This window comes from Hyperolius riggenbachi, chromosome 6 (assembly GCF_040937935.1).
Source record: "Hyperolius riggenbachi isolate aHypRig1 chromosome 6, aHypRig1.pri, whole genome shotgun sequence".
Classification (NCBI taxonomy): Eukaryota; Metazoa; Chordata; class Amphibia; order Anura; family Hyperoliidae; genus Hyperolius; species Hyperolius riggenbachi.
In genome coordinates this window covers 273,404,942-273,425,306 of record NC_090651.1, presented here as the reverse complement: position 1 = coordinate 273,425,306, position 20,365 = coordinate 273,404,942, and the positions used below count along the sequence as shown (strand labels likewise).

Sequence of the window (20,365 nt, the reverse complement as noted above, 5' to 3'; positions counted from 1 at the left end):
GACTGCCTATGGCAGATAAGCAGATACGCCCATTTGAAAGTACAGGCTGTAAACTATATGTCTGCTTCCATGAATCAGGAAGGAGAAACTGTGCAGATTTATTTAGGATTTGTAACAGCTGTAACAAAGAAATGTTTTTTTTTAAAGGTTATTATGCTGTTGTGTATCTTTTACAGCAGAGAGGACGTTCTGCGTTTAGGTCCACTTTAAAGGACTTACGAGGCGAATTGCTTAAGAAAAAGTTATGTACCTCATTGCTAAAGCAGACGAACAGCACCTTCCTTTTCACTATCAGGTGCTTTATCAGTCTAATCCAGGTTACATTGTAGCTCCCGACCCTCCACAGGGTCGCCTTAGCAGAATCGCCGCTTTAAAAATCGAACTCCTGCGCAGCTCACATAGCCGTGGCTGTGCAGGATTACAGCCCCGCTCGTGTCCGCCCTCACTCCGTGCGCTCTATTATACGTCATGTGGGCGGCTCCACATGACCACCCACATGATGAACTACACAGTGCCAGCCAGCCGCGCCCCCTCAGCACAGAATACAAGCGCTGAGTGAGTGAGTACCTGCTCGCTCAGCGCTTGTATTCTTTAGTGTCCTCAGCAGCCAGGTCACTGGCAATTACAAAAACCTTCTCAAATTCTTGATTGACAGCCTCATAAACAATGAAGTTCCAGAGATAACAGAATAGGTTCTGACTGGGAGAAATTCAGTGTCATCATTACAGACCCGATAGAGAAAACCAGGAAAAGGAGGAAGTTAAAAGGAATCTGGAGTGAAAATAAACGTATGAGATATTGATCTGTATGTGTAGTACGGGTAAGAAATACAATATTAGTAGCAAAGATATGAGCCTAATATTGTTCCCAGTACAGGAAGAGTTAAGAAACTATAGTTGTTAACGTAAGTTAACTTGGGTCTCTGTTTTCTGGAGCACTTATAAGTCAATGGTGCAGCAACAGTCAGAGACAGATTTAGATAAGATTTTTACTGCTGGGAAGTTAAAAGGGTCATTAGCTCTGCTTGTTTTATAGATTATAATACTGTGTGGCTTGTTATTGCAAATATGACAGAATTATGCAATGGTATAAAAAAAGCTATATATCTAAAAATTAAAATATGAGACTATTTTCTTTGCTACTAATGTTCTGTTAATTAACAGTACTAGATATAAAAATCATTACATAATACGCTTTTTTCACTTCAGTGTCACTTTAAGGTAAAAGGTAATTAAAGAGACTCTGTAACAAAACTCTCAGCCTTATTTCTTCTATCCTATAAGCTCCTATACCTGTTCTAATGTGGTCTGGATTACTGCAGACTTTTCTAGTTGCACTGTCTCTGTAATATATCGTCTTTTCTTTGTCAAGCTTTGTCGACCCAGAGATGAATGGGCTGTCTCTGTTGTAATGAATACAAGTTATGCACGCCTCCTCCAGGCTCTGTGTGCTTTGCTTATTACTCACAGACAGAATCTCTGCTCTCAGTTTCAGCTTGTCTGTGATGCAGTTTGTGAGGCTGGGGGGGGATGCCTGTCACATGCTGAGAAACTGTGAGAATCCCCGACTGGAGTGCAGAAGATTCACTATGTAATAAAAACTTGTAGTATACTGTAACATTATATATATATATATATATATATATATACACACACACACAAACATCACTTCCTGGCCATGTTTTTTTGTTTGTAAACACTACCTAGAACTGGCGATTAAAAGCCAAGATCGCGGCGGGGAGCAGTGGAAACGGCAAAGAGGGATCCAAGAGATCACAGTGACTCGATTGATATGTTTTTTATTGTACAAATCAGACAGTACAGATTTCAATACAGACTTATAAAAAAATACAATTTCTTGAGTAGAAAAGGCCGTCTATATGAAGCTTTCAAAAGTCAAAAGCTTTCAACATTTCTATGTTGTGTCATATGATGTACTCACCTAGTACAGGAACCAGTGCAGAGCAGAGGAAGATCAAAGCAGCCTCCATGAGCCCTGGAAATAGTAGGCAAGTGTTAATATACAATACAAAAACATTTGTAATGCACTTTTCTTTCATGGGACTCATAACGCATAGATATGTCTCAGATCAATACATAGTTTAACAGCAGGTGGATATCATTTACAATTGCCATATTACACTTACATATGCAAATGTGCAGCAATAAACTACTAAAAACACAGCAATATGTATAATTGTATAGCCTTAAATAATGTATTAAAATATTAATTCAACAGTGAACTATAAACAGAAAGAAATCCAAATCCACACTACAAAAAAAATGTGAATTCTGAATACAACCATTAGTGACATTATTTGTAATCCTCCAAAAAGCCAGGAAATCAAAGTGAAAACTTGATATATCAGGAAGGAGAAGCAAGGAATGACATAACAGAGCTAACAAGAAGCTGTCTGGATAACACATCACCACTAGGGGTCAGTATGATCCCACAGTGCTACTGTGCAGCTGGTGCTGGTGACAAATTCATATACTGTACAAATATACTGTAATAAACGGCAATTTTACAAAAATCAGCTGCAGAATAAATAACCCATTTGAAAAAAAAGAAAAAAGATTGCATTGACGTCACAGAGTCTTTCTCTCCATTTTCAAAGGATAACTCTTCTGGCTTAAAGACTATGAAGTTTAAGAAAGCAAGAAAACATCTTTATGCACGCACCACGACCGGTTACTAATCTACCGCAACACATTTTAGCTGTAATAAAGCAGCCACACCCTGAAACTGATCGATTATTGATCTGATCTGGTCCCATGACCACAATTCTGTTATTAATCATGGTATGTTCCCAGAAACTAATTTCATCCCAAACATTGCAGACTGAGTCATGAAAAGCGAGGAGCAAAAATCATCAAAGATCCAAAAGGCATTATTATTAATTATATTTATAAAGCCCCAACATATTACACAGCGGCAGCGCTGGACAATAAATAGAGATACATACAATGTACACACGGGTTGTCAGACAGAGGAAGCACACGGGTATACAACATAGCACAAGGTTATACATCCAAACAGGGTAAAAGATGCATGATCATGCAATTTTACAGAGACTCAGCAATTCAAGTCAGATTTAGTCCATGGAATTGATGGGGTCAAGATCAAGAAGGACAAATGGGGGCAGGGGGGGGGGGGGCAGAAGGATAGACCCTGCAAAAGGCTTATAATCTATTTCCATGGAATGTGTATAATTAGCAGCAAGTTAATCATACACATATACACATGCTATGGAAATAAATCACACACACAAGTCTTAAGTAGGTAGAAAACAACAAAGTTTAGTAAAACTAATACCTTTTAAAGACACACAAGTCTTTAAAGAGAAACCGTGACCAAGAATTGAACTTCATCCCAAACAGTAGCCGATACCCCCTTTCCCATGAGAAATCTTTTCCTTTTCACAAACAGATAATCAGGGGGCTCTGTATGGCTGATAATGTGGTGAAACCCCAACCACAAGAAACTCCGAGGACTGTGGTATTCCTGGCAGTTTCCTGTCTGGGAACCTTGTTGCATTGTAGGAAATAGCTGTTTACAGCTGTTTCCAACTGCCAAAAAAGCAAGCAGCAGCTACATCACCTTCCAGCAGTAAAAATGTCACCATGTGATAAATGTCAGAATGTAAATCAGGGATTTAAAAGATTTTACAATGGGCAAACACTGACTAAACCATTTATACATAATTATTGTAAAAATGAAGCACTTTTTATATTACATTATTTTCAGTGGCGGTCCTCTTTAAAGTCAGAGGAGTCCAGTTCTATTGCTGACCTCCTTTGCCCACGCAGCCATTCATAGAAGCTCTGGTCCCCGTCTCTGGTTCACTTCTGGAATTTGCGACTTTAGAGTCGGAAAACCACTGCGCCTGTGCGATGGCATCCTGACTCCCACTGACGTCACCAGGAGCGTACTGCGTAGGCATAGACCATACTGGGTCTGCACCGTACACTCCGGGTGACGTCGGCGGGAGCAAGGAAGCAACCACGCAGGCTCAGTGCTTTTCCAACTTTAAAGTAGCAAATTCCAGAAGAACCCGAGACTTGGATTGAAGCATCGGTGAGTGGCTGTGCAGGCACAGGATGTCTGCGTGTGACCATTAGAAGCCCCAGGTAAGTTCAACTCTTTCCCCCTAGCCCCCTACAGTACTCCTTTAAAGAGAATCTGTATTGTTAAAATCGCACAAAAGTAAACATACCAGTGCGTTAGGGGACATCTCCTATTACCCTCTGTCACAATTTCGCCGCTCCTCGCCGCATTAAAAGTGGTTAAAAACAGTTTTAAAAAGTTTGTTTATAAACAAACAAAATGGCCACCAAAACAGGAAGTAGGTTGATGTACTGTATGTCCACACATAGAAAATACAACCATACACAAGCAGGCTGTATACAGCCTTCCTTTTGAATCTCAAGAGATCATTTGTGTGTTTCTTTCTCCCTGCAGTTCTCATGCACTGAAGTTTCAGGCTGCTTGTTTCTTCCTGCAAACAGCTTTGCCCTTGTCTGTAATTCTTCAGTATGTGAAAGCCCAGCCAGCTCAGAGGACGATTTATCCAGCTTGTAAAAGATAAGAGAGAAGAGAGAAGCTGCTCTAATCTAAATAATACACAGGCAGTGTGCATAGATGGGCCTGGAAGGGGGAATTCATAGCAGAACCACAACACTGAAGAACTTGGCAGCCTTCCAGACACAGGCTGACAAGTCTGACAAGGGAAAGATACATTGATTTATTACAGAGACTGTGATAGCAGAAAGTGCTGCAGTAAGCCAGAACACATTAGAATAGCTTTTGGAACTTGTAGGATGATAAAAAACAGGATGCAATTTTTGTTACGGAGTCTCTTTAAGCTTGTAGTGTAGACTGAAGACCCAACCCATCTCTAAAATCAATCCAGGGTTTGCAAATCGTAGAAAACGGAGTCATTTTGCCCTGGATTGATGCATTGAGGTGTTCACATACCATTATATGGTCTATGTGGGCAGGGGTGGTTCTAGATTTTTTGCTGCCTGAGGCAAACTGGCGAGGATGCACGTATACCGGAGGTAATTAATTCCTTCAGCATATGCGCTGCTATGAGCTGCTGTCCTCTCTTCACTGCGGCACTGCCTGCAGGTCGCGATCTGAGGTTTGTGAGGCAAGGGGACCCGGCGAGAATTTCCTGCTCTAGGAGGCGTCCACCGCTTAATGAAGGTGAACTAGGGGTGGTGAGGTAGGGAGGGAGAGGGGTGGGCAGGATGCCTCCCTGACGCCTGGGGCTGTATGTGGTAGTTTATCACAGAATTCAGCCATTTACATTAGAGTCAATACCACTGACTTCCACAGTTAATTGCAAAGCCCCCATACATTCTAACACCACCAATTTTTCTATGTAAGTTGGGGAGAATAGTGGGAACAAATTAATTTTATTTATTTTTATTTAAGACGTAGTTTTTGAGAAAATCATTTTTAAAACGTTGAAAGAAAAAGAAGAAAATGGCATTTTGCTGCAGCACAGTTTAAAGTACGGTAAATGTCAGTCAAATGAAGAAATGAAGGGTAATCAAGCTCTACTTATCAAGTCCACGTTGTCCGGAGTGTTCTGTGCAGGCACATTAGCTCTGCGCCTGCACAGAACACTCCAGCTCACGTGTGAGTGATTGACAGTGGCGCTTGCACAGGCGCAGCAGAGGGCGACTTCGCGAGGTCGGGTTCTGCACCAGCGAGGACCCCAGGCCGGCCAGTGAGAGTGGAGCTGTGGCGTGGGACATGTCGGCTGCAAGGGGCTGGAGGAAGCCCCGGGTATGAAGAGCTTGGTTACCCTTCATTTCGTTTAAAACATACTGGTTTCGAGTACTATATACACATCGTAAGAAAAGGGACAGTGTGGGGTCTCCCCCTCCCAAGCCTCTTTAACCCCTTGTCCCCCAAGCAGGCTGGAATTGCAAGAATTAAGAGCCTGGTCCATGTGGGGCTCTGTACCCGGAACTATACCAGCCCATATGGTCCATGAAATGCGGAACTCTGGAAGAGAGGGGCAGCAAAGCCTGTTCCTCTAACACAGAGCCCTTGTCAAATTCATGGACAAGGGGCACATCCACACCTCGGGTGCCCAGGAGGAGGGTTGGGTTAGCTACCCCCATGCTTGTGGGTGTAGGCCCTGGAGTGGTTTGTGGTGGGAAACCCCCCCCCCCCAGGTGAAATTGGTATAGCGGTTCTGAAGTACCCCTTACTTATTTCCAAAAAAAACGACAAAAAAGTCATGTAATATTCTTAAATATCCAGAAATACTTACCTGTAATTAATAATCCCACGCCAATATCCTCAGAGGGTCCCATGCTAATATCCTCTGGGAAGTTGATTTACAACAAACACTCTCGCACTCAACAGACAGCCATTAATGTCTTAAAGGGACTCCAAACAGTGCAGAAACTATGGAAAGATGCACATCATTTTAAAGCTCTCTTTCTCCTCTTTCCAATGATATATAAACCACCACCCTACGCCTTTTAGTTTTCGCTATTTTCGCGATTGAAATTGCCGCGGCGGCGATTTCGATCGCGAAAATAGAGAAAACTAAAAGGCATAGTGCAACGATTTAAGTGTCGCCAGAAAGAGGAGAAAGAGAGCTTTAAAATGATATCCATCAAGCCATAGTTATATTGTATTACACAGGGCGACTTTTTGTCAAAGTCAGCAGCTCCATTCAGCAGAATGGAGCTGCTGACACTGGGAAAAGTGTTGTCCTGTGTAATACAATATAACTATGGCTTGATGGATATCATTTTAAAGCTCTCTTTCTCCTCTTTCTGACGACACCTAAATCGTTGCCCTACGCCTTTTAGTTTTCTCTATTTTCGCGATCGAAATCGCGGCCGCTGCAATTTCAATCGCGAAAATAGCGAAAACTAAAAGGCGTAGGGCGGCGGTTTATATATCATTGGAAAGAGGAGAAAGAGAGCTTTAAAATGATATGCATCTTTCCATAGTTTCTGCACTGCTCAGAGTCCCTTTAACCACTGGGAACAAAAGTGAGTACATCACTAAGTGAACAATGTCAAAATTCAGCCCAACGTTTCAGTATTTGTGTGCCCACCATTATTTGCCGGCACTGCTTTAACTCACTTGGACATGGAGTTCACTAGAGCTTCACAGATTGCCAGTGGAATTCTCCTCCACTCCTCAATGATGAAACTGTAGGATGTTATACATACTCAATAGAGTTTAGGTCTGGAGAAATGCTTGTCCAGTCCAGCACCTTTACCCTCAGTTTCTTTAACAAGGCATCGGTCGTCTCGGAGGTGTATTTTGGGTAGTTATAATTTGGAATGCTGCCCTGGGGACCAGTTTCTGCCCCCCCCCCCCCCCCCCCCTCTGCAGCAAAGCTACCAGCCCTTATATGTTAACTTGCTAAAGACAACCTCTGGATATGACACTGAGTATGTGCACTCAACTGTTTAGATCAACCATGGCGAGGCCTGTTCTGAGTGGAACCTGTCCTGGTCAAACCATTATATGGTGTTGATCACCTTGCTGCAGCTCAGTTTCATGGTGTTAGTGGCAACTTCTAATAGCCTAGGACATCTTTATGTAGAGCAAGAATCTTTGTTGCAGAGAGTTCTCTGCCATGAGGTGCCATGTTGAACTTCCAGTGACCAGTATGAGAGAGTGCGAGAGCGATAACACCAATTTAACACACCCGCTCCCCATTCTCACCTGAGACCTTGTAAAACTAACGAGTGGCATGACCCCGGGAGAGAACATGTCTGATTGGACAGAATCTTGACATTCTTCACTTAAGGGTGTGCTCACTTTTGTTGCCAGCAGTTTAGAAATTAAAGGCTACATGTTGAGGTATTTTGATGGGACAACAAAGCTACACTGTTCTACAAGTTGTACACAGACTACTTTATATCAACGTGTTATATGTTCAGTGTAAGTGGAGTACTCACTTTTGTGAGATACTATATGGCCCCGTGTCCCTCCTCCTGTCAGCAAAAGGATGAGGATGGAGATCAGATCACAGTCACACCGAGCCAGCTGTAATGACAGCCCAGGTGATGTGGCTCAAGTTCTGATCATGCTGCATCACCCAGACTGCCATTACAGCTGGCTCAGCGTGCCGCTGATTAGAGATGTGGAGAGAGTTGTGCACTCACATACCAGAGCGCCCTGGGCCAATTTCTGCATAGTGGGGAGGGAAGGAGGTGGAAACCACTCTAGACACTAGGGAACCATATAAAGGAGGGAGGGAGGACCACTAGACACCAGGGGGTTGTATAGGGGAGCGAAGAGGAGCACTAGACACCAAGGAACTGTATAGGGGAGCAAGAGGGACATCTAGACACCAGGAAACTGTATAGGGGAGGAAGGACCACTAAAAACCAGGGAAATATATAGGGGAGGGAGGACTACTAGACACCAGGTAGCTGTATCGGGTGGATGGGAAACCAAAAGACACAAGGGAACTGTATGGGGAGGAAGGACCAATAGACAACAGGTAACTTTATAGGGGAGGTAAGGGTCTGTAGACACCAGGGAACTGGATAGGGGTGGAAGGACCACTAAAAGCCAGGGAACTTTATAGGGGAGGGCGGAGGCACACTAGACACCAGGGAACTGCATAGGTGAGGGAGGGGGGCCACTAGACACCAAGGAACTGTATAGAGGAGGGAGGACAAGACACCAGGGAGCTGCATGGGCGAGGAAGGAGGGCCACTAGACACCAAGGAACTGTATAGAGGAGGGCGGAGGCAAACTAGACACCAGGGAACTGCATAGGTGAAGGAGGGGGGCCACTAGACACCAAGGAACTGTATAGAGGAGGGAGGACTACAAGACACCAGGGAGCTGCATGGGCGAGAGAGGGGGGCCACTAGACACCAAGGAATTGTATAGAGGAGGGAGGAGGAGGCCACTAGGCCACTAGACACCAGGGAACTGTAAATAGGACAGAGAGTGCCGGCAGACACCAGGGAACTGTATAGGGGAGGAAGGAGGGCCACTAGAAATTTCACTGTGATAACTTTAGACATGGGGAGGGGCCATATGCTATTCACTTTTTCTCTTACGTTTTACCCTAGGAGACAATTTTTCATCTTCTATTTAAAATAACTGTTCAGAACTCCTCCAGGGTCGGAGCTACCATAGAAAAAAATAGGCAATTGCCCCAGGGCCCCGGAGCCTGTAGGGGCCCCCAAGTTGTCCCTCCCCATGTTAACTGTTGCTCCCCAGGGTCTCTGCAGAGTCTGTTAAGTTGGGAGGTGATTTGGGGAGGGTCAGCAACCAGCTCAGGGGGCCCAGGAGGGAAGTTTGGCTGCAACAAAGGGCCTCTAATGATGCTTTTTGGTCGGGGGTGTCTGTTGGGGGGCCCAAGGCTAATTTTGCCCTAGGGCCCAACTGTTACTTGAACAGACCCTGAACTCCTCAATAGAAAAAATGCCAGTACAAGTAGTAGGAGAGAGATCTGTTGGCTGCCATAAACTGCAGGCCGATTCCCAAAAATTTCAGCATAAAATCTCTCGGGAATTGGCCTTGTGATGATACATCCACTGCCTCCATGGCTGCACCTCTAGTGTTAATGTGTCCAACTGTGTGTGTATTTATATTTTACCTGTCTGCAGTCGCCCGCGACACACATGGAGGAAGCGGGAGATGGATGGGCACCACAGCGGGTGACAGTGGACATGTAAAGTATAAATGCACGCACATGGGGCACATTTACATTACAGGGGACAGCGCCGGGAATTCCATCACATCCTTCCCTCATCCTCATATCGCACAACGTTACCACCGCCCACCCCATCAAGCACGACGGCCCGAGATTTACCAGCATGTCTGATCGATACATGTGACTAATTACCGCCTGAAATTGGTCGCATTGTCAATCGGGCATGATATTGGCGGCACCGATTTTCATCTGATTCAATTGGAATTATCGAATCGGATGGTAGATCGGGGACTAAATCAAGTAATGTATTGTTGGCACTTAGAAGAAAACGTGAGTTGAATGAGGGGCGTTGTCATTTGCCGAGAACATCCTATATTGTTTCTTAACACCTGAATACAGTGGCTGGATAGTGTAATGGTTAAAGGAAACATCCAAGCAATAGAGAGCAAAAAAACAAAATCCACTTACCTGGAGCTTCCTCCAGCTCATGGCTGCTGTCCTGTGCCCTCGCCGCAGCTCAAGTGGCTCCCGGTACAGTAGTTCTGCGCCTGCGCAGTACAGACCTGATGACGTCGGCCAGACCACGTGACCCGCGTCACTGGCGAACTGAGGGGGCTGTTCCGGGTGTCTGGAACCTCCCCCCTGCACTGAGCTGTGTATTCAGCCAGGGAAGCCCGCATAATATAAACAGCCTCATTCTCCCTCCCTTCTTACTTCTGGTGCTTCCCTCCAGCTAATAGAATGAGAGAGGCAGCCCAGCTTCCCTCACAAGAAGATGTAGCCTGCAGTGAGAGAATGTTGGTTATGGAGTCCTGGACTCTCCACAGCACAGAAGTGTCCCACATGATGAAATTAGAGTGCAGGCAAGCTGGTAAATATGCACAGCATGATGCAGAGCTTGCCTGGACTCAGGGTCCTTGGGCAAACATCTGTCTGGTCTCTCCCCATTGTTATAATGACTGCATGTGTGGGTAAGGTGTTTAACAAGCTGAAAAGTTTTTGACAGTCCCTAGACTCCAGGAGGGCTTCTTTCTGACTTGTGTGAGAGACTGACAGGGACAGGAGTCCGATTACAGGCAAGTAGCCTGTCTGATGTGGGACTGCAATACAGATAAGTTCTCTGCTCCATCTCAGGCTATTCTCAATTTTTCCACTCCTCTCTCTGGGCTAGTGCAACGCCAAAATGACAATAGCAATCGCTAGCAATTTGTGAGTGTGATTTTGTGAAGTGATTTTCAGAGCGATTTTTGAATGAATTGCTCAAAAACATGCTACATGCAGTATACCTGCGATTTTGAAAAAATCACAACGCTGCTGTGGGAACACCCACATAGGGTAACATTAGCCAAGCGCTTTTCAAATCACTGTTGATTTGAAAAACGCTCAGAAGCACTCTTGGTGTGCACCAGCCTCCTTCATTTACCTTTGTTTCCCTCTTCCCCTAGAGCTGGCTGTGTCTTCTTGTCATACAGGAAAGCTAAATAAAAGTGCAATCCTGGTGAGGCAAAATATTATTATTTAGTATTTATATAGCGCCGCCATCTTCCGCAGATGCATATATCCCTGCATCATATGGCTATCGCTTGCGCTATGTGACACTATGTAGCATATTCCACTGAATTGTCCAAACTAAGTCTATCTCCCATTCCTCTCTCGGGGAGTTGTTCCAGCGCTGTACCCCGTTCACATTTGCTGCTACCAGAAGCCCTCAGAAACACTCGTGTCCTTGAGTACTTCCAAAGATAGGCAGCTCCGTAATACGCCAGCGCACTTTTGTGCATGGGCAGTATGGAGCCACCTGTATTCGGAAGCACTCGGGGACATACGTGCTTCTGGACCTTTCAGGAACCCCCCCCTTAAAAATCCTGCGTTTGCCCCTGCGCGTGTGGCACGCGCACAAGAAGCCGACCAGGAAGCCAACCTGGCGAGGTCGGCTTCTGCAGCGCAGGAAACCGGGAGCCACTTGAGCTGCGGTGAGGGCACAGGAATCAGGACGGCAGCCAGGGGCTGGAGGAAGCCCCAGGTAAGTGGATTTTGTTTTTTTTTATTGCTTGGACCTTCCCTTTAAAGAGACTCCGTAACAAAAATTACATCCTGTTTTTTATCATCCTACAAGTTCCAAAAGCTATTCTAATGTGTTCTGGCTTACTGCAGCACGTTCTACTATCACCATCTCTGTAATAAATCAACTTATCTCTCTCTTGTCAGACTTGTCAGCCTGTGTCTGGAAGGCTGCCAAGTTCTTCAGTGTTGTGGTTCTGTGATGCATCTCCCCCCTCCTGGCCCCTCTATGCACACTGCCTATGTATAATGATCTCTTGAGATACAAAAGGAAGGATGTATACAGCCTGCTTGTGTATGAATGTATTTTCTATGTGTGGACATACTGTACATCAACCTACTTCCTGTTTTGGTGGCCATTTTGTTTGTTTATAAACAAACTTTTTAAAACTGTTTTTAACCACTTTTAATGCGTCGAGGAGCGGCGAAATTGTGACAGAGGGTAATAGGAGATGTCCCCTAACGCACTGGTATGTTTACTTTTCTGCGATTTTAACAATACAGATTCTCTTTAAGGGCTCTGCCTCTGACACAGGAGACCAGGGTTTGAATCTCGGCTCTGCCTGTTCAGTAAGCCAGCACCTATTCAGTAGGAGACCTTAGGCAAGTCAACACTGCTACTGCCTATAGAGCGCGCCCTAGTGGCTGCAGCTCTGGCGCTTTGAGTCCGCCAGGAGTTTCTTTGCACTTTTGCTTACATCAGCATCTGCACTCCTACATTTGGTTGCAATAGTGATTGTCTGCCAGATCAATCTATTAGTGTGTGTCCTGCAATACTGCACTAGTCAGCAGACGGTGGTCACAGAACCATTCAGGTCTCCTGAGTGTGTATGTTAATTATCAGGATGAGAAGGACCACAGCCCAGAGCTCATTAGCAATACCCATACCTGGAAGAAATAAGCAATATTGCTTTTTTATTTTATTATTGCAACTATGTTAGTGCCAGGCCAATATCATACACAAAATCTATTGTAAGATCCATCTGAAAACACACAGCAAATGTTACAGAGCACTCCAATCCTCATCAGAGATGGACGTCTTCAAGCTTTGCTTTATTGCTGCAGCATCCAGCATAAGGCATAGGAAGAGGTGCAGGAAGGAGGCGTCCTCTTCGGTTTTCCCTGACTCAGGATATTACAGAGATACTATAAGGACAACTACAGGACTGGATGCAGAGGCAATAGCAGCTAGGACATAACAGCACAGCAAGGATTTCATTGACAGGTCAGTGAACAACATTTGCCATTCCACATCCTTTTCCCAGCTACATTACACGGGTCTTGCTATTTGGCATAAAAACTCCACTCCATCTCCATACCTTCTCAGTTAAAAGCCTTCATACTATTATATCAGTCCTCTTCCTTATTTCATATTTTTGTACTACTGACACATTAAAGCTGGTGTTTTCGAAATATGTTCAGCTGCTAATATGACCTTCATTCACCTTGCAATAATCACACTATTTTTTATAGCACATTGGCATACAACATAGTCTTTTATGTTGAAATTTTAGTGTTTCAAGTATAATCATTTTTGTATTGATTTAAGTTGCAGAGGTATACGTCTAATGACACGCTACAGACTATGCTGCTGCATAAGCACACGTCATTATGTATATCCGTGAGAAATATGGTTAAATCAATGACAGTATGATTAAATCACAGTGCCACACTATGTATTATTGAAGTATATAAGCTGCTGGTTTCATATCTAAAGTATGTTCAAACGATGTAATTTTACCTATTGCAGTCAATCAGCTGTCAGTTTTACAGTACAGTATGATAATGGTTTTATTTGGTGATATGGGCAATAAAAAAGTTTGTTTGCCTTAGAACTTTTCATAAAAGAGGCCCAGTATGTTTATCACCTTGAACAAATGCATACTGCATGCCACAATGTAAGGTGCTGTACAACCACTGCAGTTTAGAATTATGCATCGTAAGTGTAAGATAGGATGGACAGGATACCATTGCTGAGCACTTTACTGGTACTTCTGCCATTGGCCAGCCTGCTACAGTAATGCAGTAAATGAGTGGGAGGATACATAAGTCAAAATATCTAACACTGGACTGAAAGCCATGCAAAATGAACATGGCGGAGGGAAGCCCCCTCCAATCCCCTAACGCTCTGTATGTCCCTACTGGCGTCAATTCTGCTGAGAATTGTCATACTGGGTAGTCAAACAGGGCCTAATTTTTACAACAACTACACAGGCTGTAGGCCATGCTGCATATTGGTGGGATGCAGCACAAATAAGAGGAAAACTGGCATGCACTGGTGGAGACTGCATATATGACATGAAACCTGTACATTGGGCTCTTCTGCATGTGGTTAGTTGTACATTGAAAATAGCATAGTAGCTTCCGCCTAGGGGGGACAAAGTATAAAATGAGCCCTGTGACCAAATGGTACAGCATGCAAAAAGGTGACGACAATCGGGGTGTACACTACACATTGATTTTACTAAATTACCCAGCTGATGCCTAAGTGGGACCACATTCCCTTCTCAGACCCTCTCTTTCTCTAGGACAGGGGTGTCAAACACAAACAAACAGTGGGCCGAAGTCGAAAACTTGGACAAAGTCGTGGGCCAACCTTGATATCTATTGGTCACCTCCCTTCCCTTCCCTGGTATTAAATTAAAAAAAAGGAAAAAAGTAGCCCTGAATGCACCACACTACACGATATATCAAGAGTATATAAAGTCATCTTTATTCAAACATCTAAGAAGAATAAAATATGGATAAAAACAACAGTTTCTTGGTGTCTAGTGGTGCTCCTCCCACCCCTATACAGCTCCTTGGTGTCTATTACCTCCTCCCTCCCCTATACAGTTCCCCAGTATAAAGTGGTTCTCCATCCTCCCCTATACAGTTCTGTGGTATCTAGGGGTTCTCCTCCCTCCACTATACAGTTTCCTGTCTATTGCCCTCCTCCCTCCCCTATAAAGTTCCCTAGTGTCTAGTGGTCCTCCTCCCTTCCCTATATAGTTACTACTACTGCAACTGCTGCGCTGCTAGTCTGCATATACTGGGGCTGTGGAGCACACGACTGGAAAGCACACTGCATCAGAATACAAAGGGGGCAGGGCCAGCTGTAACAGAAACTCACATTTACCCTTGAAGGCCACATAAAATTACTATGTGGGCCAAATCTGTCCCGCAGGCCAGAGTTTGACACCCCTGCTCTAGGGGAACACTCGGGAACACATTTTACCAAGTTATCTATATATATTAATAAAGCCTCTTAATCTTACCTTCTCGGTATCTAATAGCCTTTTTCCATCACTCAGATCTTTCATGTTTGGGTTTAATTGTATGGCCCTTCTAGGATACCCTTGTAAATTGGTGTATAAAACTGATGCAATGGCCAAGCAGATGATTTGTTTTTATTGTGGTGGCTAATCAGAATGTTGTTCACATCTGATGGCTCATCCCTAGTGAGAGCAAATCATGCCAGCTGGCAAATGGATTCACAGTGGTCCAATAACAGAAGCACCAGAAGACCACATGACTGCATGACATGACTACAGCTCAAGCAATATATACAATATATATATATAAAATGATATTAGAGTTTGTTACAATAGAGGTATTGCAGGAGGACAGCAATGGGTGGGACTGCCAGCCATGCCGTGCTGACTGTAGAAGTCTTGTAGTGGCTGCAAAATTACAACACAAAGGCTGAGTTTCCACCGCTGTGTTTTCCATCTCTTTCCCCGCATGTGAATTCAGATGGGAACGTATTGAGGACGTATTGGAGACGTTTTGAAATCAATAGGCTGCATCTGCATTGTAATGCGGGAAAAAAATACAGATGGCTGGCAGCATAAAATCCTACCACCCATGCATATCCAGGCATGGCACAGCTGGAGGGATTTGGATACTTTCTCGCATTATCAGTGCCAGTATTGCCTCTCGCAGATGCATTCTGTACAGTGAAAACTTACCCTAAGAGGTTTCTGGACTCCTCTAGTTAGATATGTTGATACAGCACCACTGTATTGTGTATCTACACCCCTGTGGTCTTCCCTTCAGCAATAGGAACGTAGATACATCTCACTGTTGAGAATTAATGCAAAGGTTGTGTGGTAGGAATGTGCAAGTAATTCACACTTCCCAGCAGGGGCGTAAGTACATTTCATGGGGCCTCCCAGTGAAACTCTGATGGAGCCCCCCAATGTTTACACCCTTTCCCATGCCTATTCTTGGTGCCCTTCACAACCTTGGGGCCCATCTAACCAGGTCAAAAAACTGATCTCCACACCAATAACAAGTATAGTCTAAGGCCCCGTTCACACTTGCGGTTTAGTAAAAACCGCACCGGATGTCCGGACCGCACCGTATCCGGACCGGACCTGATCCGTACGGTTCCTATCCGGATCCGGTCCGTTTGCATCCGGTTTCCGTGCGGTGTGAACACGGTTGCGGTCCGGATCCGGTTTCTTAAGGAGATAACATCCTTTTAATTACCTGGGGTCTGGGAGGTCAGCAGAAGGGTCTGGGGTCATTGTTGGAGACAGGTGGACGTGTGGAGACCATCCGTGGATACAGAGACTGCAGTTGGGACCATGGATCCAGGCATTTTTTACTCGTAAACCTGGGAATTCTCTCTGTTGTTCGCCTCCTTCAGACATATCAGACATGTTGCTGGCAAAAAGAGCTCCAGCATGAAATCGCTGCTGCCCCACTCTTCGCTGGGCCCATGTGGTCCCCATCCAAAATGCATAGGAAGTGGGGTAGAACGTCCGGTTTTTGTAGCCAGTGTGTTGTGCGCTCTCCGGCTCTCATTGCTTTGTATTGGCCGGATGGTGCAGTCCGGCTCCGCTCCGGATACGGCTGCCGGAGGAGCCGGACCAAAAAATAGCGCATGTTGGAACGGACGCCGGAGTCCGGATCCGGCCCGGATCCGGTCCGGCTCCGGCAGAACGGACGCATGTGAACGGACGCATAGGCTTTCATTGCCATGCCGTGCGTCCGTTCCGTCCGTTCTGAAAGCGGTCCGGCTCCGGCACGGCGATTCCGGACGGCCACCGCTAATGTGAACCGGGCCTAACAAGCACCTGATCTGAAGTATAGTCCCCTGTATGGTAAGAAGGGACAGTTAGTAGTTAGGCTCCACCCAGCTCTTCCCTCTAGTTATGCCCCTGCTTCCCAGAATTTAATCAATGTAAATGAATGTATCACCATACAAGACTGCCTAAAATGTTATGCTTTTGTTTCACATATATAATGTAGACCATATCTACACCAATATCAGGGAATTATGGGCCTTGCCTAAAACTATATCACCTACTATAGGTAACCTACTGTATGTCTCCCAGAACAGGTTACTTTGAGGCTGGTTTTACACCTGTGTTTTGTTTTGTGGAGGGTATATGATGCTCCTACCGCAACACAAAAAATGACAAACATTAGACCGTGCGGCAGAGTGCACTGACATGGTCACATGCATAGCGCCGCCCCCGCTCAGTGAAGTACTCACTGCTGGGCATGAAGTCCGTCACTGGGATTCCCTGGGATTCGTGTTGGCCCGCACATGCATGCCGTGATGCTCATCGCTTCGTCGTTTACACTACATGCGTCACCCATAGACTTACATTACCCCAAGCAACGTGTGTTACGCAGGGTTTGCGGTAACAAGCTGTTGCTCTTCCGAAGTATCTGTAGGCTTGGATACTTCTGGCGCACCAAAACTGAACACAATAAGTGTGAAAGTTTCCATAGAATTTCATTGCTTTTGCGGCCCCTTGCGGCAAAATAAGTTAACATAACGCAGGAATTACCCTGCTAGTGTAAAAGGGACCTGGAGGTCAAATTACTATATAGTGTTATATATGTACAAACTATGACACAGGACCCTGCCAATGTCAGCCTACACTCTAGGATGTGGGGGAACACAGTATAAAAAAAGAATGCATGCAAAAAATTCAACTACCAGTGTACGAAGAATCAGAACAGCCGGCACTGCCACACCCCAGTATCTTACAGCGTTTTCATTGTACTAACTTCAGCATCAGAGGTACATCCACATGGGGAGCAGGGAGGTGTGCTACAGTATATAGTACCCAAGCAACAACAATATATAGTATGTTACACAGCGCCAACATAGTCCAAACACAAGCATCCTTTATCAGGTGTTCACACTGATAAAAAAAATAATCCAGGTGTGTCTTTCTAGCTACTTGCAATCAAACTCACCAGAAGGTCCCACCCACAGGTCAGTGAATGCTCTAGTACTCCAGAAATGAGTCATTGGTAAAATCCAGGGAAAAACAGACAAAAACAATGAAAAGCTAAACATAAACTGAGGATGTAGAATGGTTACATGTAAGGTTGTGGCCAGACAATAGAAGAGAGCCGGTGCGCAAAATGCGATCCAGTGTGCAGCCAGTAACGTGTATGAGACTCAGGAGCCAGATAGAGGGAAACTTGACTAAGAGGGTGACTGTTATTGTCCATTAACAACACAAAACCAGGGCTACGCCCTTAACAGCTACCTAGCAGTAGAGAGCAAACAAGAGGCTGGCACGACATTACAGGCCACCCTTTATCAAGTGCCAAGCCTTGTGAAGAAACTTCAATGCATTACAAAACACATCCCATATGGGGTGGGCATAAACATAACCCATTAATAATAACATGATAAACAGGAAAAATTATGAAATAAACGTATTGAACTAAAATCCTCAGTCAGTACAGTGTTCTCCCCAGAAATATTTATCAGCTGGGTGGCACGAAACAGTAGCCAGGTGGGGTGCAAGGGGGGAATAATTACAGCATAGGAGAAGGATGAGGAGTTGAGTCGATGACAGCCGGGTGTTCACGAAAATCAGCCGGGTGGAGCCCCTAGCTAAAAGAGCCTAGAGAGAACACTGCAGTCCACATGGCTTTAGTGTCCCTACCATAAATCAGGGCTGTGGAGTCTGTACAAAAATCTTCCGACTCCGACTCCTCAGTTTATGAAACCACGACTCCGACTCCAACTCCGACTCCGGGTACCCAAAATGGCTCCGACTCGGACTCCTCGACTCCGACTCCTTAGTCTAATACTTAACAGGGCTGTGCATTTGTACAAAAATCATCCGACTCCTCAGTTTATGAAATCAACGACTCCAACTCCGACTCCGGGGTTCCCAAAATTGCCCTGACTCAGACTCCTCAACTCCGACTCCAACTCCACAGCCCTGCCATAAATAACCACAATACACTAGTGCATAGCTCACACTATTTGATTTCATTGTCTGGAATTACAGGCTTGCAGTTCCATAAGGCTAACAATACCTTCATACTGCTTGAAGTTCCTGTCTTTAATAGCATAATTAGGCCAGAAACCCACTAGGAGCAATTTGTAATCGCTAGTGAAAAATCTCTGTCGCTTAACAGGAAACTTGACAGGCAGCTTATTGGGCCAATCAAAGTGTGGGGATAATGTCCTTTAGGGCCCTTTTCCACCAGCGCGTTTGCGCTGGCTGAATCGCAAAAACGCAAACCGCTAGCGATTTTACAATCGCTACGGTTTGCTTTTTAACATAGGAATCGCGGTAGGTCATTTCCACTACCGCGATTCGTTTTTTACTTGATCGCGATCGCGCCGCGGAGCGACTTTTGCCGCGATTTTGCTATGTAGTGCATAGCATAGCAAAATCGCGGCCGCGAACGTCGGGGAATCGCCGCTAATTGCGATTCAGCAATCGCTAGCGTTCAGCGTGAACGCTAGCGATTGCTAGTGGAAAAGGGCCCTTAAAGTGATTGGACCCGCAGGGGCTCAGGGCAGGACGAGTGGAGATCTCGTCATTGCCAATTAACAGGCATAAGTTGGTAGCGCTCGCTATGCTACTCTGATAAGACACATTAACTCTGATAAGGCACGCTAATTGTGCAGTAAGGGAAGCTATAGTGATAGTGAATCAACCCCATATTTTTTTTCTAATAGCATATGTATGAAAGACAATACCTTCAGGCCTTATCATGTCTCCCACAGTCTGGCATCCTCTGTACCCTTGCCTAGTTTGTGTTATTTTAAACAGTTTGTTAAATTCAGACAAAATGGCTGACCTGACAAATTGTGTTATTTCACATTTGTGTAATGTAAACACACATAACATGATAACTTCCTATCGTCTTTTGTGTGGTTTCTTACCAATTCCTCATATTGGCTAAAGGGTTAAACCTAATTGCCACCTAATCACTTCCTAACTGCTTTGGCAACTGCTTATCAGACTTCTAAAAACCGCCCAAGGTATTCTGCCAGCGAGTCCTCAGCCTAACTACTGTACTGCTGGATCTTTCTAGGAGTACAGAAACAAGCCAGTGACTGATCAAACAGACTGGGGAAAGAGGCAGACAAGCATAAGAGACATGAAAGCATCAGACAAGCATAGCACAGATTAAAGTGATGGCGTCCTAACTTGGGTTTAAAAAAACATGAAATGCCCTGATCCATAAAGCAATATACTGTACTTGGATTACTAAAATCTGCAGTATTTTAACATACGAGCTAAGATGTGCAGCAGCACAAGCAAACTCCTGGCCTAGCAAACTCTGTACACACTGCTGTGTATGGCATAGCTTCCAACTGTCCCTCTCTTGGAGGGACAGTCCCTCTTTGGGAACCAAATCCCTCTTGTCCATCTTTCT

The 20,365-nt window shown here is 44.9% G+C and overlaps 1 protein-coding gene across 1 annotated transcript in view; it reads right to left on the bottom strand.

Annotated features, from left to right (window-relative positions):
• The window catches only part of FXYD6 (FXYD domain containing ion transport regulator 6), a 232,128-nt gene that overhangs the window by 111,400 nt on the left and 100,363 nt on the right, over nucleotides 1-20,365 (bottom strand). Inside the window, exon 2 of the mRNA XM_068242193.1 lies at nucleotides 1,942-1,995. Within this exon, the coding sequence (XP_068098294.1) occupies nucleotides 1,942-1,990 (49 nt within the window). The 5' untranslated portion in view covers nucleotides 1,991-1,995. The remainder of the gene's footprint in view (nucleotides 1-1,941; nucleotides 1,996-20,365) is intronic.